The sequence below is a fragment of the Aptenodytes patagonicus genome, chromosome 1 (assembly GCF_965638725.1).
Source record: "Aptenodytes patagonicus chromosome 1, bAptPat1.pri.cur, whole genome shotgun sequence".
In the NCBI taxonomy this organism is placed as follows: domain Eukaryota; kingdom Metazoa; phylum Chordata; class Aves; order Sphenisciformes; family Spheniscidae; genus Aptenodytes; species Aptenodytes patagonicus.
In genome coordinates this window covers 204,060,163-204,077,404 of record NC_134949.1, presented here as the reverse complement: position 1 = coordinate 204,077,404, position 17,242 = coordinate 204,060,163, and the positions used below count along the sequence as shown (strand labels likewise).

The 17,242-nt window shown below is 40.2% G+C and overlaps 1 protein-coding gene across 3 annotated transcripts in view; it reads right to left on the bottom strand.

Annotated features, from left to right (window-relative positions):
- The window catches only part of FLT1 (fms related receptor tyrosine kinase 1), a 115,290-nt gene that overhangs the window by 91,988 nt on the left and 6,060 nt on the right, over positions 1 to 17,242 (bottom strand). For all 3 annotated transcript variants that reach the window (XM_076364319.1, XM_076328021.1, XM_076328022.1), the window contains exons 2-3: positions 7,046 to 7,142; positions 6,528 to 6,748 (exon numbers count right to left, since the gene is read on the bottom strand). In XM_076364319.1, the coding sequence (XP_076220434.1) occupies positions 6,528 to 6,748; positions 7,046 to 7,142 (318 nt within the window). The remainder of the gene's footprint in view (positions 1 to 6,527; positions 6,749 to 7,045; positions 7,143 to 17,242) is intronic.

Here is a 17,242-nt window from a genome sequence, read left to right as displayed (position 1 = left end):
TGCAAGGGTAGCAAAATGAAAGATGGACAGCCAGAATATTTGCGTATGCTGAAGGTTGCATTAAAAGTCAGTTTAGTGGTTTTTTAAATTGTGCCTGGCATTAATGACTGTGTGCTGGTTTGACTGTGTCCCTTACAATATCTCTCAGTTACAATCAACATGAACCCACAAAGAACATTCATGAAATCACAAAATCCATGAAGGTCACTTGCTATATTGTTATAGAACATAAATAGCAGCTTTTTATTAATCTGGTTGGCAGCCAGATACAAACTTGATAAAAGACTTAACACAAGCACTATTATGTCTGGTATCAGTAACCTGTCTAGGCTATTTATAGGATTTGCACAAACAACTAGATTAGGCAACACTGAAATGCCAAATTCAGAAAAGATGGAGAGGTTCTTTTTTTCCCCACAAGCTTCAGCTACTGTTCTTGGGTTTGTTTTGTTTTTAATATTCTGAGCTATGTAAGTCAGAGTACTTACACATACATTTGCAAGAAGAAAAGTCTCTGCAGGAAGGTCTGAGCTCCTTGAAATCTCTGAAAGTTTGTCCTCAGAAGTTCTTCCAAAATACCTACTTACACTTGGCTCACCATCAAGACTTGTTTCAGGCTAAGAGAGCCAAAACAGTTTTCTCACATTCACATAACACCCTTTTCCCTCATGCACGTGAAGAGGACCAAAGTCTTAAAGTACAGACATGCAAACTTCATTAAGGTTAATGGGCCAATTGCCAAATTCCCCTTTCCATTGTAGGGATGGAAACTAACTAACTAACTTTATTTATCACCCTAACTAACTTCATTTATCCCAGTTAAATTAGTAGGGCTGTTCAGCAGTAATTCGAGGAGAACTTTGCACACCAAGAGTGGCTCTCATCTCACTTACTCATCTAAAATATAGACATTTCTCACTGAGCTAGGTGGCCAAACTGTTAGTGTTGTCACTGGGGAGAAAGGGGGAATTCTGCCATGGGACTCATCTGACCTGTTTTAGACATCTGTTTCACGATGAGATGAATCATGCCCTAGGAAAGGCACCTATTCAACCTGCTCACATGTAGGTGTCTATGTTCCTTAAGAAAAAAAAAAAATCCCATTTTGTATGTCTGGAATCACAACACTTATCTGCAAGAAAGGCTTTTCCACTCTTGCCTCTTCTTAGCCTGTAAAATAGTACTCTCCAGATTCAAATGATTTCTAAACCTTGAAGGAAGACTGGAGATATAAATTAATAATCACAGAAGTCCGGGGGGGGGGGGGGGGGGGGGGGGGGAAGAAAAAGGAGGGGATTATTTTATATCTGGAGCACATTCAGACACAAAGCATCGCTGGCTTAATTGTACAGTGATTTTTAGGCAGGGTTTGTTTGTTTTCCTTTGGGTCTAGTTATACTATGCTCTCATCGACGTAGGTTCATAACACACATAAAACATGGTTAAAACTCTTAAGGAAAAATAATCTTACCCACATTAGCCAGGAAATCCACACTAGAGCAATCACTATGTTCAGAAAGCGATCTCTAGAAAGGCTAATGGACATTAGGAACACTTTCAGATGTATCCCTCCCTCATGATGTTTCACCTTGGAAACGTATTTCTGTTTCAGTAGGAGCTCTCAGCCTTCGTGAGGAAGAAGGACCTCAGAGGGCTTAGTGCATGGCCTTTGATGCTGCCAAGGCATCCACACATGCTCCGCTCAACACAGTGTACTATAATGTGAAGTCCATGGACATGCAATGACAAAAGCACGGCAATTATAGGTGACTGACGTCAGCAAGTCCTAGAGGGCTCTGTTTTGTGACAGGAACCTCATTAGACACTAAAAATGTGTCCGCATACTTGATACAGCTGTAGCATAGTTTAATTTCAACTGGTTTCCTTTTCATAACAGAAGTGCTATCATATTATTGACTCTGACAGTGTAAGCCAAACCGTACTACTCATAGGTTAAAACTGTGCCAAAAGCAAAGACAGAAAAAAGGCACAGGGGAGGAAGAGTTTCCCAGGCGTCAGCAGGTTCTTCTGTCAGTACATTATTTCTGAATAAGAAAGAAAAAGGAAAAAGAAGAAAATCTCCCTTTCTGTTAGCTTTCAGGGTGTTTTGTCTTACTGCTTTTTTCACCTGTTGAAATATTTTGACTTTGACACTTCTGATCTTAAGAGACCCTTTTGGGGAACTCTTTTGATGCCCTCCCTGTTCTACAACATAGTACCTTTAGGGTTACAGAAGTCAACGCATTCAAGCTAAACATTAAATCCATGTCGGTTCTGGGGCTGGATCCAGCTATCTGTCAACAAGTGGACCTCCCAAGGAGATGCCATATGCTCAGCACTTGCAGAATACAACTCTAGAGTTTGAAAATGCACTCAAAACCCCAGATGTTTTGGCACTTCAGAGGCTTACATTTTTGAACCATTCACTAATGCTAAAGCCCTTCATTCTGGACTGTCCAACCTGAGAAAAACCTCAAGCCAAATATTCCAAACTAGTGGGCATGTTTGACATTCCAGGCATTGGTGAGTACAAGTACTCTCAGGACTTGTACCTTTAGTTACCCAGCACTGGTTTGTCTCACCTGACTTAAATCATCTCAAAGCAAGACATCTATTCTAAGCTTGTTCTCCAGATTCCATGTAAAGTCAGTGATGAGAAATACTTACCAGAAGGTCCTTTTTTTCTCTCTTTTAAGTACACAAAGAGAACAGACAACTGACTTAGCCTAGAGGTCTGATTTTAAAACAAAATATTTTGAATGGCACTTGATTGAAGTACTAGTACATGTCTCACTTTGCAAGGCAAAGCATGTGGGCAGAAGACATGCACAGCAGGAATGCGAGGAGAGACAAGGAGAGGGAGAACTTTGACTAAGAAATGGGCTAATACCCTAAAGCCAAGTACAACTTCACTTGGAGAAAAATTCTCCGTTGCAGTAGAATTAAGACATTACTTTTGTACATTAATAGCTGAAAGCTATCTTCATCACAGGAAGCAGCAACACTTCAACTTGAATCAAAGTTTGTTTAAATTATTGCAAAAATCTAACCTTGATATATCAATGTAATTGAACTCACATGCTTTTCCTCTGTCATACCATGGGAACAATTGATCAAAGGCAAGAGATGATGAGAGTAGAGAATGAAGAGAACTGCACATTTTTGGAGAAAGTGAATGAGCTCCAGCAACTGGAAAAGAGTGTCTTAGAGATACCAGAACAAAGGCAGGCAGAAAGAAAAGCCTTTAGCACTGTCCCCAGGGAAATCTACATAGGTTTCAAAACAGCCTGCTGATAATTTGGTGTTTCTTAAACGTCTTTATTCCATAATTATCCCTTTTCAAGCAGAAAATTCCCCATGCCTCACTCCAATGTACACAGCGAGTGTTCATTACGAAACTTTCCATTTTACTACTAAGCTGCAGTTGCATAACAAAACAAAGATCAGAGCAGCTTTTGGTCCAAGTCAGTGGAGAAATTGGCAAAGAGGCTTTGCTTCATTTCAGATTTTTCCCATGGCTTGTGGGGGAAGTCAGGCCATCAGTTTTCTTAGAGCAAAGTCCAAGGCTCTTAAGAGAATTAATTTCCCTCGCTCAGTGTTTCAATTCCTGAGCTGTGTGTGGTCAAGAGTTGCTGCGGCACACACTGCGCACTCACTCCCCTGTGCAACTCAGTAGTGACCTCTCCAGCTGAAAGAAAGGTGGTGTCAGGACTAGTACCAGAAAGAAATGTCACCAGCCTGCCTGTTCTTGATCACCCAAACACAGGACTTCAGCAATGCTTCAAGTCATCCTGGGGCACGTGGGACTTGCAGTCTCCTACTCATCATCTTGCATCTTGTTTTTGTCTATACAAGCTCATCTTCTGCCATAGCATACACTCGTTACTGAACCAAAGGACTTACTTTATTGGGTTTTTTTTTTTAATCCAGTTCATATTCAGTGTCACTCTAATTACGGAAATGAATAACATTTTTAAAACAGTAAGTGATGACTTCCTGTACAAACAATATCAACTTTCCTGATTTGGATTCTGTGTTTGTAAATAGCAACTATTTGTTCTCATCTGCAGCATGCTAAGACATGGGAAACAGGCACCTCGGTGATCCACATGGAGCTAATATGGGAAATGGACTGACACAACGTCCTGCCACAGGAAACAATACAAAACTAAGACGGACCCAAATTTTACAAATGTTTATTTCCTAAGCACCCACAAATTCATTTAAAATAAAACTAAACTCAAGAAAGGTAGTCTTCACAGAGGATTTTGTTATCCCTGTCTCACCCCCACTTGAGCCAGATAATTGAATTTCATTCATGTTCACAGAAATAATGACTTTTATTAAGAGATTCCTTAAGTATTTTCTTTCCAGATGCTAACACTACACTGATCAGAAAGGACGAGTTTTGGTACTTGGTATCTTGTTTCTTTGCAATCTACTCAACAAGTCTTCCTGAAATTGTAAATTTTTGGAGGACTAATATACCTTTCCCCACCTTAGGGCAGAGCGATGCTTTCAACAGGCATTAAAAGAGCAGTTACTTTGCAGCCTCCCTCGTTATCAGTAGTTTGCTCTAACTCTCATATGTGCTTACTAGGACACAATCAACACTTAAGTGTTAAGAAATTGGTTTTCAATCAAAAGGATTGTCAAATTCAGAAAATTGAGATGCCAAAGAGGTCTAAGCTTGATACAGGTTTGTCCCTTAAACATTTTACTGGTTTTTGGCAAGCAAGGTAGGAAGAGAAACATAATCTAATCCTATCTTCAACAGCAACATCAACATTTAATGACTGAATGTCCTTAAAAAACCAACAAAACCAAGACACTCAGGCAGCCTTTCTTAACTGATGGGGGGGGGGGGAGCTGTACAAAAACTATTTCTCCACTGATATGTTTTTCTTACATCACCATGTGAACTACACAGATAACCTTGGTTCGCATACATCTAATTGAGGATATCTTTCAGATGCAAGCAAGCTACATACAACTTGGGAAGCAGTGAAGAGCTAGAAAGACTGGTTGTATCTTTCATTTGTAAAAATTCAGGATCCAGAAAAATTAACACTTCAAACAGGAAAGAGACGAAGAGAACATAAAAGAATCTCTTATATAGTAAAGTGGGTTTAGCAGAGAGGTTCTCAATCAGAGTCACAACCATCCTTGCTCTTCTCATGTGGTGAATGGAGAGGATTGTGGGTAAATCTCAGATAGAGATGACATCCAAGGCGGGAGGTTCAAGAAGGCCCCATGATGGGAAACTTACAAAAGTCATCCAAGAAAATGGTAAGTTTTCCTAGGCAGCCGGAAATGTTGGTCACCAAATGAATAACCTACTTTGGTTATGCTTCCATGGATGCACCTGTAGTTGGACATCCAGTGAATTATATGAAAATAGTTGGGTGAGAAAAACACTTTGCAGTATATTTCAGATGAAGGAAAGCAGGATGAACAGCGTGAATTATTCAACAATTCTCAATAAAGCAACACAATAATAGGGGAGCTGTCTTATTTTCTATCACTGTAGTGAGAGGTTCACTTCATTCTGCTTTTTCACAGCACCAGTCCCACTCTTCATGTCACAAAATGAAAACAAAGGCTAATTCACTCTGATGTGAACTCATTAGAAGCAGCAGACACATAATCTGGAAAACTTCCAGTTGCACATTCTCTGTAATATGGGCTTTCAAAATCTGTGAATCCTGGTATCTTACAGTAATCTATTAATTTTAGTTTGTAAAAATCAAGAAAAACTAAAATATAAAATTAAATTAAATCCCTAAAATGTTTATAATTTCTTCTTTTATTAACGCGTCTATTGAATTCAACTGTTCTCAGAAGTGTCTGATTAATATCCTGGAAGAAAACAGGATCAGAAAACAATTTCTGTTATAGCCTAACTGACCTAATTCCAGCATTTCCCATACATTACACAATACTTGTTTGCTGAACACAATTCTGTGTTTAGTTTGATTCCATTTATTCTAGATTTTTACAATCTGTGTACCATGGACTACAGAGTACATTTTTGAATGTGACTTAACATGCAAATAGTAATTTTCTACAGCATGAGATAATTCAGTGATCTGGATAGACAGCTTTGGCATCCTTCAGCTGCCTAGAAATCTATAATCTTACACAGACAGGTTAAAGTGGACATTGTACCACATATATGGGTTTCATCAGTCATCATCCCATTCTGTAAGATACTGCTTCTCTGATACACATTTCACAGATTCACTTCTAGTCTACTTCCATGTGGAGTTCTATTTACTCTAGCAGACTGGTTGGATTGGGTCTTTTTCTTTCTTCATTTTCTTCCTAACAGATAAAACTCTAGCAATTGTATTTGCAAGCTCTGAGAAAGCAGATTTTATACATTAATTAGTAAATTATCATGCCACTTTGCAAGGCTGAAAACATAATTCAAAGCCCTGTATTTAACCACGGCTGAACTGCGTTATTTATCCATTTTGCTGTACGGATGTGTAAGTACCAAGGAGTGTTAAAAAACGTAATCTTACCGTTAATAAATACATAGACTGTAGATTCCTTCTTCTTTTTTGCTGGACTTGTTGGGTATTTGCAGCTATAGTTTCCAGTGTCACTTGCTTGAGTTCTGCTCAAGGTCAGACTGCTGCAGGACTGTTTCCCATTCCTTCCACAGGCATATTTAATTACTTTCAGCCTTTTGCTATCCTTACTTAGAGTTTCAGGCAAAGACCATGAATGAACCATTTCCCCCCTGCAAATACAGATAAGGAAGCAGAAACAATTATGTTGGGCTGCAATTATATAGCTCCAGTTCCCAAGCTTTCTTTTTTATTATATCAGGCTATTTCTGGGGTTCTCTTTTATCTTGTTTTCCAAAAACAACAACAGAAACAACAAAGAACCATTAAACAATTGCCATTGAAGTTCACTCCCCACCTTTCCCCACAACATAAGGTTTCATTTTTTTCTAATTTCAGTTACAAAAAAAAGAAAGTGTCAGGTGTATGAACTCCCAGCCAAATTATCAGAATCCAGCTCAGCTGGTTACCTGCAGGTGAGATTTAAAGCCTGGCCTGCTTGAACAACGTGCTGTGTGCCATTTGTGCTCAGCTCAGGAACTTTTAATTTTGATCCTGAACTAGATCCTAGAAAAACAGAGAAAAAAAACCATTAAAAATGATAAATCATCCTGTTCCCAGTCCACTCACATTTATGATGTCGTGCTGGAAGGGGAAAGCAAAGAAAAGGGGATGTCCCCCTTACCACACGTACTCTTTTGCTCTGAGCATAATCCTGCTGTCCTGACTCAGGACTCACATAATCTTCCACAAGAACTAGTCAAGAAAGAAAGTAGAAATGAAAGCTATGCAAGTTTCAGTCAATGACTTTGCTCTCAGATTGTTCGCTGAGCGTACTATGAAGAAAGTTCAGGACCTTGCAGCTACGCATCTAACCAAGGAAGCGCACCCTCAAGCACCGCTGGCTGCATTTCCTTAGGAAACACCACCATGGCAGCCCCTTCAATGGGAAGGGCAAAAGTCAGCCACTTCCATGGCAAGAGCCACGTATCAACCTCTAAGATACCGAACTCTCACTCAAACAACTTGCTGCAAAGCTGGAACTGCTCTGGAAGGAGTGATAGGGGATTAAGGATCTTCCCTTCCTGACTGAAGTTCACAGCACTGTTACCTACGGTCCCTCACTGCAGACTTCCTACCAATGAAGTGGTGTCAAAAGGTAACTGGACAGTTCTACAATAAATTTTGAGAACAAGATCAAGGCACCCTCCAGATCAGATCTGCTGCTTATTGAGAAAGCAAGTATGCCAACGTGGCCCCAGTCATGGCCAGACCATTCTGGTATGGGTGAAGCCAGTATAACATGAGGTGGCTTAGGACACTTGGAAACATCCAGGCAGGCTTCTCACAAGTCATGTCAAGGCAATTTTTAGGAAGTCCATGAAAAAGCCCCGTGGTCAGAAGACTAGAGGAACACTGGACTTTCCCTCTCATCAAGCCAGCAAGTGCTGGAAAGGCATAGTGTTTTATCTGTGCCCCATAATAGGGTATGGCCACAAAAGCTTTCATGGCAAGCAGACAGAAATGCATGCCTTAGAGAAGAAACAGTCCTTGATCCATCCCATTGTCCTCGCACTGACAGCAAAGTGTTCCAGAAGCTAGGAACATAACAAGAAAATATTTGGAAACAGTTAAAGTTGAAAACCAACTCTGGACCCGAGTGCAATTTGTGAAGATTTCAGTGTTGTGAGAGAGGAGCAGAGCGTACCCCAGGTCACTTTACTCCAAAGAGAAAGTATTTCTTTGTCAACATGCAAGAGAAACAGCATCACGTAAACAAGGGTAATGTGGATTTTCCACTAGAACGCAGTCAAGTACAGTTTCAGTTTAGCTATTTGAAGCCCTTCCAAGAGGTCCCTGCCACAGCCGAATATGAACAGCTGTATGCACCAAACATAGTAGAAATACGTGAATCTTCTTTGGCTGCTATGGATCACCCTCTCAAAAGGCCTCCCTCTTTCATTGACTATAGAAGGAATTTTTGGACATCAACTCCGGCTGAGATTGGCGACTACATTTCAGCTATATAAACCCTCCAAAGTCAATGGCTGCTCCAAATTCAGCAGTTTTCACCCAGCAGCAGATGTAGCCTCACATTAGAGGCTGAACGGCAAAACTTTGTTCTGAGGTGTGGACTTGAACTCCTTCAGTCTGAGCAAGGCCTAGAAACCAAGTCTCCACTTTTGGAGAAAGATGGAGAAAAGTACAAGGATTTTGTACAAAAGGTAAAGAGGCACTGCCCTCATCTGCTGCTTTTGTGAGTCTTTTCTGAGGAGCCAGCTGTGCTCCAGCTGTCAGTAAGTACTTCCTACTAATTCCTTATAACATCAGTGGAGACAAGAGACCTAAATCACCTTCTGGGACTACCTAGCACAATCCATGAAAAGAAGCAAATAGCGGATTAGGTCTTCAAAACTGTTTCGCTAGAGGTCTTCAGAGACCTGTTTCTCTTCCTTAACAATATAGGAAATGTACAGTGTAGGGGTTAACTAACTTTTAACTAATCTTTGGCATCTAAGTTAGTTACATTGATCTGCATTTTTCTTTTTAGCCCTGTATATCTTATTTAAGCTGTGGCTCCAGTAGTTTTCCTGTATATACTAACATCCATCCCTACTCAAAAGCAGATTTAAAGGGTACACTTAAACATAGACATAAACTAAATTATAGCTCACTTGAACAGGCTACAAGCAAGGGCATTACAAGTTTTCAGAATAAAGAGGTCCTCTGAACTGAACCACAAATATTACCAGAAATTTGAATGGTGATACTGTACAAATACACAGACTTCCTCCGCGATTTATCTAGACAATCATACTTCTAACTAGAAATGTTAAGAGGGGAGAAAAAAGATGCAGCAAATCTTTGAAGAAGCAATTTGTTATGTGATATCTTGCAAACATACATTCTTCTCACCTACCATTTAAGGATCTCAACTCTGAAATGCTGGGTCTGCCAAATAGTGCACTGTGCTTTTATGGGATAGTCTCCCATAGATGCTTACGATCTATGAGTCTACTCATTTGCAGTTCTGAAATAATGTCCCTGAAGCTAAACACTGAGAATTTGAGATAAGACATTACAAGAGTTCAGGCAGCTTCAGTGAAGAGCAACCCAGGCACTTTGGTTGAGAGGGTTTGTCAATGTCCTCCAACTAATCTGACAGCTTCATGAAACCACCATGTTCCTGCATTTCATTTGTATTCCTCTTGTCATCCTAGAATTGGAGGCTCAGATGGTCTCCCAAGAAGGCAGCGTTTATATCCAGCTTTATGAATCTTGTTCCTTACTTCAGCGATGAACCTGGCCTCAAGCTTCCCTGAACTGCTCCTTATTTTGGGCTCTAGAAAAGCTGAAAGCACACAACGGTGTTTACAAACAGTTCAATAGGTAAGAAAAAAACATCAGTAATGGTCTGCCAGAGGAACCCATCGGGATCAAAGCCCAGCTGCTAGAGTTGCAACACTCAACCCAGTTGCTAGAGAGCAACACATAGGTTGCTTCCAGTGTAAAACCAATGGAAAGGTGGAAAATCCATGTGAGTGACAGGCACTGAGAGCAAGGCAGAAGAGCAAGTCTGCAGTGCTTGGTCATGACTGCGGTGCTGAGTGCTCGGCTTTGCTCAGCACCAACACTGGCACCGGCACCCTGCCCAGGAGCAAAGCCAGCCATGCAGCGCCTTGCCCATGCTTGACCCATGCTGGGACCAGGAGACCAACCCTGGGAATGTGGGCTACTGTTGTTTTCAAAGTCTGCCAAAGGTGAAGGAGAAGAAAACATTATAAATGTTAAAACTTTTCTCTTGGTAACTCTACGGGGATATAAGCAAAGATGTCCACATGAAAATCTTAAGATCTATCTTAAATCAAGCGTACAAAACAGGACAGCCTGGAAGCCTGTATGTCAGAAGATCTGCCTCAGAGTTATTAAAATCAAATAAAAAAAACCCCCAACAGATCTTTTCACCCCATCCTGCAGGCAAAAAAGAAACCCAGATATACTGGATACATATTCAAGCTTTTGCCCTTTTACACATATTACGTATCTCTAAAAGACACTGCAGTATTTGTAAATATTGTGGGTGCGATCTTAAGGAGTGCTTGGCGTTTGTCTAACTTTGCTCCCATTGATATAAGTCAGAGATTCATCACTGATTTCAAGTACATTTTAGACACTTAACTCTAGTAGTTAATCATATTAATATTCAAGACCTAACATCAATGTATTTGGCATGATATATCAGATTTGTTATATATTCATTCATTTGGTTTTTCACTCACAAAAAGCTGAAGTAAAAGATTCTATCTCTAGCCAATATTGTTGCTTTTGCAAGTATGCAAGAGAATGCTTTTACCAGCAAGATGCTAAGTCTTGAAGAAAAATAGCTTTATTTGACATCCTATCTATTAATGGGTCATTAGCTTCCTTATGTTTTTAAATGCTTCAAAACTGTTGCAGAGTACAAACGCAATAGGGTTTGACATGTTTACCAGAAAAGAAAAAGGAAGGAGAATAGCAGGGAAATTCCTACTGTCAATATTTAGAAGCGGATTATGCCTTCTATGTACCTTCTCTGGGCATTTTACTTGACACTGTCTTTTCTGAAGGGTCATGGCTCAACAGGACATGTTCACTTATCATTGTGCCTGTCACTAAGCGACCATCAGCAGCCTACCCTCACACTGACCTACATTGGGGGGTGCAACTTCTTTTCATCTGACAACAAGAGAACTAATTAATCCTGATAACTGAGGAATCTCCTCCCATAGGGAAAGGGGTGATTTTTTTGGCATATTCTATTTGTTTTGGAAGGCTTATTAGATACATGTGAAAGTCAGTCAACAAGGTTGCTTAATTAATGAGCAAACATTAATTTAGATTGCAAAAGTTAGCCATTCTATCTAAAATAAGAGAAGGAGAAATAATTTTTTTAAGAAAGCAGAGGGTATAACCTGTAATTTGCAAAGGAAGAGAAGAATGAACTTTCTTCAATTATTTTCTGCCTTGCAAAAAAGGCAATGCTCTTCCTGAATGAAGTAAACAAAAATTTCATAGAATCATAGAATCATATCTCAAGTTGGAAGGGACCCATAAGGATAATCGAGTCCAACTCCCTGCTCCTCCCAGGACTAGACACTGATTACAAGTAATTAAAAAAAAAAAAAAAAAGATAAAATAAATGAACATACATATATTTTTCCAATATGATGTGTCAGTTCAGTTCTACAGACATCTGAGTAACCATGCACACATGATCAACGTTCCACTGATTTTAGCTAAACCTCAATTTCTCTTAAAAGGATAGATATGCTGAACTTAAAATTGGGACCACAGTCTGGATTATTATCCCTATTCTGATTTTTCCAGCTTTTACTTTTAAATTTCCTTTTATACACTGTGAATTTCTGCTACCTTTGACTAAAGAAAATAAACGCAAAAGCTAGCTTTATGGCTTAGTTAAAAAAAACCCCATACAATATTAGAAGTTATTAGAAATTTCTTTGAAGTTAACAGGTTTGGTGGGCTTTTACTTTCAACATCTTCTTCACAATTTGAGGCTGAGTGACTGTCTTCCAACCACTCCAGTTATCCTCAACATGTTGACTAATCTTTTTTCACCTGCACAACGAGAGGTTAAGAAGAACGATCAGTTTATCTTTGCAACTTCAGTGTATACAAAGAATCTGACCTTCTGGGTTTAAAGTGCCATCTGTGGGCAATAAAGTTATCCATCATGAAGTAATTGTTTCAGTCATTGTTGGATTTGCACGTGTTTTACGGCTTGTTAAACATAACTGACCCTTCGTGGTTTTTACCATCGAATATCGTTTCCTCCTGATTCAAACGCATTCAGCAAAAATGTATTTTGTGGAGGACACTCCTGAACTGGAAAGAGAGCGCACGTGATTTCTTAATAGGGTCTTCACCTCTCTGTGCTCCTTAAAACACAGGTCATTCAGTTCAAATGCAGCCCAGGACTTTACTCTTGCTTATGAGCACTTCCTTATGAGTCATCCCATTGAAGAGAATGGGAATACTGACATGTGTGCAACTAATAAGCAATTGCAGAATCCGGCCAAAATTCTTAGGAGCATGGTAGTATCCAGTGGGTTGGCCTTCAGTGCATCTCCAGTGAAAATGAGCTGACTCTGATCTGCAGCACCTTAACCAGAACATGGCCACCAGCTAACCTCATATGGGGCATACAGCTTTACTCCATTTTGTAAGGAAATCTTTGTTATTGGTAGTGTTCTTTATTTCAGAGCTCTTCTTGGCAAGCTATTGTATTACCAACTCTTCTGAAGGTAGTTCAGGCCATTCTGTGAGTAAATATAACTTTTTTTTTGGTCTGTTGTACCTATCCATAATAATTCCAATTACATCATTGCACCAAATCACTCGATTTAAAAAAAAAAGAGAGAGAGAAAGGAACTTGTGGTCAACTCTGAAGAGCCATTTAAAGTTTTGATTTACATCTGACCATAAGGAGAAATATTGACCAACAGGGCCACCTAGTTTAATCAACATGAAGATTCTCATCAACATCAATACTTGCATTTATAAGACAAGAAAACTTCCAGGCAGAATTGTCTCAAAATTTGAGTGGCGATTGGAAAAAAATTTGATTTTTTTTCCTGCCTGAAGGGCAAAAGTCTGGCCTGGTCCTGCCACAGGGCTAGAGGGAGAAGGGATCACCCTGGATAATGAAGCTTTCTACTTCTGTGACTGCTGGTGGCTGGGAAGAACTGCTACTGGGAGAAGCTACTCTTCTCCCTCCACGGCAGCAATAGCCCCTATTTCATCTATGTTGCCTGGGTTTCTAGTGCTCAGGCACAGGCAAAGCAGGCAGCACAGTCTGGTTCCTGCACCCAGAGGTAAAAGCACCATCTCCATTGCCTGTGCTTAGAAACAGCCTCCAAGAAAGACCTACAGTGCAAAACCATGAGCCACCCTGAGGTTCAAAGCAGTATCTCCAGGTCTTTCAGATGCCATCTAGGTCCCCATCCTAAAGGAAACATCACAGTCCTTCATACACCTAATTTCATACCACTTCTCTGAAGCAAATCCAAACATCCCACCTGAAGTCTGCAGAAGAGAAGCTAAGACAGCTTATCTGTGAGGTAGCAAGGAGGTATGCCTATGTCCCAAGCTGACATTGACAATTGTCCAGATGAGCAAGCTCATGATCTGAAGCAGCAAAATGTAACCGCTATTTCTATTGAAGCAGAAGTAGCAGGGCAACTAAGGGCCATGGGGACTTGCAAGGGTTAACAAACATAGGTTCTTGGACTCTAAGGTAGATTTGTCCCAGTTTCCTGTTTGCTCTTGTGCAAAGAGAGGCACTGTGTGTGCCGGTACACAGCCGGCAAACAGAAACGCACTCAGGGCAGAAGACACGATTCAAGCTGTCTCACTCCTCAACAGATCTATCACTCACACATGCCTCTGTTGTGACTGAAATGTATTCTCGTTTGCTTTTAAGATCAAGAAAATTGTTGGAAGCTATTTACTTATTGATGCATAAAAATAATCAATTCATTGACTTGTCCCTTCCAGGTCCAGAAGGGACATTCTGATTGCCCAGTCTGATGTTCGGCAACACGTGCCCAGTGATTTCTGGATCAAATGTGTAAATCTGATTAATCTCAACTATAATTTAAGAATTTAAAGTACCATTACGACATAAGAGTCAGCCAAGAAAATGGATAGGTTAATGGATGATAAAGCTGGGCTGCTGTATGATACAGCATCATAATAGAGTCTGAACAGCATAAAGTTTACCACAGTAGATTAGAAGAGTCCTGGGTAGACTAAAATGCCTTGACCCTGACTCCATGCCCTGGAATTAAAAATCAGTCAGCAGGGCAAATGGATACGCTACCGCCCAAGAAAGGTCTTCACAGGCACAAAAAGATGTGTATGTCTATTACTTGAGCAAGTGTGTCCTTCCCCTCTCAGTTCTGGATCTTAAAGCAAGTGATAAGAGTTTATTTACTATCTGTATGCATTTGCTGTCCCTAGATGTGTATACACACTGATAAAAGATTAGATGCTATAGAGGCAAAGCATAACACCCGGTAGCTAAAAATAGAGCAAGTACAATTCTGATAGCACTTCATTAACACCTCTGAGCAGTACATACTATCATGCCAATATGATCAATAGCTGTAAATGTAAACAAATATGTATTTCCCCAATAATTGCCAAATATTTTGCCAGTATTTACACTAGCTAAGTCAGGCTGTGCTTACAGATGCCTGTGGTAAAGCCATTTTATTAAAGAGTAGGGGGTTTTGTTCATTTAAAAGTTTAGATGTAGAATTTCACAAGCTGAAATCACAGTTAGTTATTTGAAATAAGTCTGGCTCCAATTACTACCAATTGAAATTATTACCATTTCCCATCATACCTAGGCAGCCAAGGCCACGCAGTTCAGTGCGCTGTGCCCATGCAACAGCTGCTTGAAGGCACTTGCTTCACCAGCTCATCAGAAGATTGTGTCCTGTCTGCCCTAAAGTCACCAGGTGACTTTTGCGCGTGAGCACAGGCACTTTACGTAATGCCAATTAAAAATAAATGTCAAAATTTAACATTCAGAGAACCTGAGAGAAAAAAAAAATCTTAGTTTCCTCATTTATCCATCCAATTTTAATAACTCTAGAAACTTAGCATCTGAAATGAGCACCTTTGCCACTATCTAGCCTGGCGAAGGTGCTCACTTCACTAGCTATATGAGGAGAAAGCAATTACAGAGAAGAAGTAAAACCAGCCATAATCGCAAACTTTTTATTTCCCATTGAGCATACGGAATTGAAAATGGGAAGCCAAATGTACAGTATAACGCCTCCATTATGAACCCTCATGGGATCATCACTTTGGTAAGCCACACCAAAGGGGCAAAACACACAAATGTATGGTGTGCATTGAGAAAAGCAAGAGCAATATCACAGTTGTGTCCACCTTAGTCTGGTCTTCACTCCAACAGAGCGAATGCCCAGCTTAAAAAAGCAGGTCTGCTGAGGCTGTTCTCGGCAAGGACTGGTTAGAGCAGAGCTAGGCTGTAGCGATACTGTCACAGCCACATTCGGCGTAGGCTCACATACCCCTCCACCTCAACATGCCTGTCCTGGGACCTCTGGGGAGACCCTGCTCAGGCCATTGCAGATGAGAAGCAGTTGTGATTCCATCATCTGCCCATCCAAAAGTGATGCCGTGTGATCAGTCACTGGCATTCACCCAGGAGTATGGTTTCACGCCTCCACGTACAATTAAGCCTGTGCTGCTCACAGGAGTAGCCCTACCCATATTACGTCTGTGAGCCATCAGATCTGCTCTATCACTTACTGACACGCATCAGCAACCACTGCGCCTCTGCTCTAATTCCACCGTGACAGATCAGAGCACATAATCAGCAGTTCAATATTTTTTGAGAAAAGTTTATCCCATTAACTAGTGTAGTAGGAAAGTATTGATATGGTATAAAGACAAAACAAGTGCATTAAAAACAGACACAAAAATAATTTAAAATTCCTATATAGAGTAAGGGGGTACATTTTCTTGACCAAATTACATTTCTTTGCCAACTTGGTACTTAAGATTTGTTACAGCTTCTCTGGCAGGACAAATTAAGTGATATAATAGGATTGAATTGGAAGACTATTTCATATAGTTGTCGAAGCAGACAAACTGCCTACCTGCCCGTAACCTGCCAGCTCAGCCAGCAATGCAGGCCTGTCAAATTCATCTGGGGCTGTACTATTCATTAAGCTGTGCACAAAGAAATAAATTAGGAACTATATAAAAGAAAACATAAAGCAAAGTTGCAGGATTTCCACTTTGCTGGAGGCTGCCGGTTATTATTTCCGATGATCCATCATTATGGCTGAACTGTCCTGTAATGCTCCAACAAAAAAAAAAAGGCAAAGCCGGGAACTGACTTTCCATCCACCCTACTTTGACCTATAAAACAGAACTATAAGCAAAAGCTTTGGGTTCAAAACAAGGGAAAATAACTAATGCAACGCAACAATTTAAACTAGAGAGGTGAGAAGAACCAAAAGAGTCTGCACAGACTCCCTTGTAATGGCTCAAGAGGCTAAGCCCATTCTGCAGTTAAATGACATCTAAAACACAAAGTCTATGGTAGGTGCACATGCAGAAAAGCTTCTGGCAAGCTTGCTTATGGCTCAACTTACATTGGGAAATTATAATCATTAATACTTATAAAATAGATTACAATGAACGTTAATTATAGCACTGCATGAAACAAAGAAAGGTAGGTTTTCACCCAAACACTACCAGCACAACAGAATAAAATTCTCTGTATTATACAATACAATGCAATTTAATCCCACTATGTCATATCCATTTGCCATAAACATAGACAACACCTACATTTTGGCAGACACTAATTTTATTTTCCTTGACCCTCAATCCCACCGTTTCTTAGTAAATAATAGTGGATTTTAGATCATACTACAAAAAAAAATTCCTCTCTGGAGAATTTTATCAGATAACTGCTTCCTGCAAGGTTCCTTGAACCTCCCCTGAAGATCAGATGTTGGACACCGCCAGAGACATGACATGGAGCTAAAAAGAGCCCTTGTCTGATCCAGGATGGCAACTCTCACGCTTCTGTTAACATTAGTCCACGGTGATCCTGATGA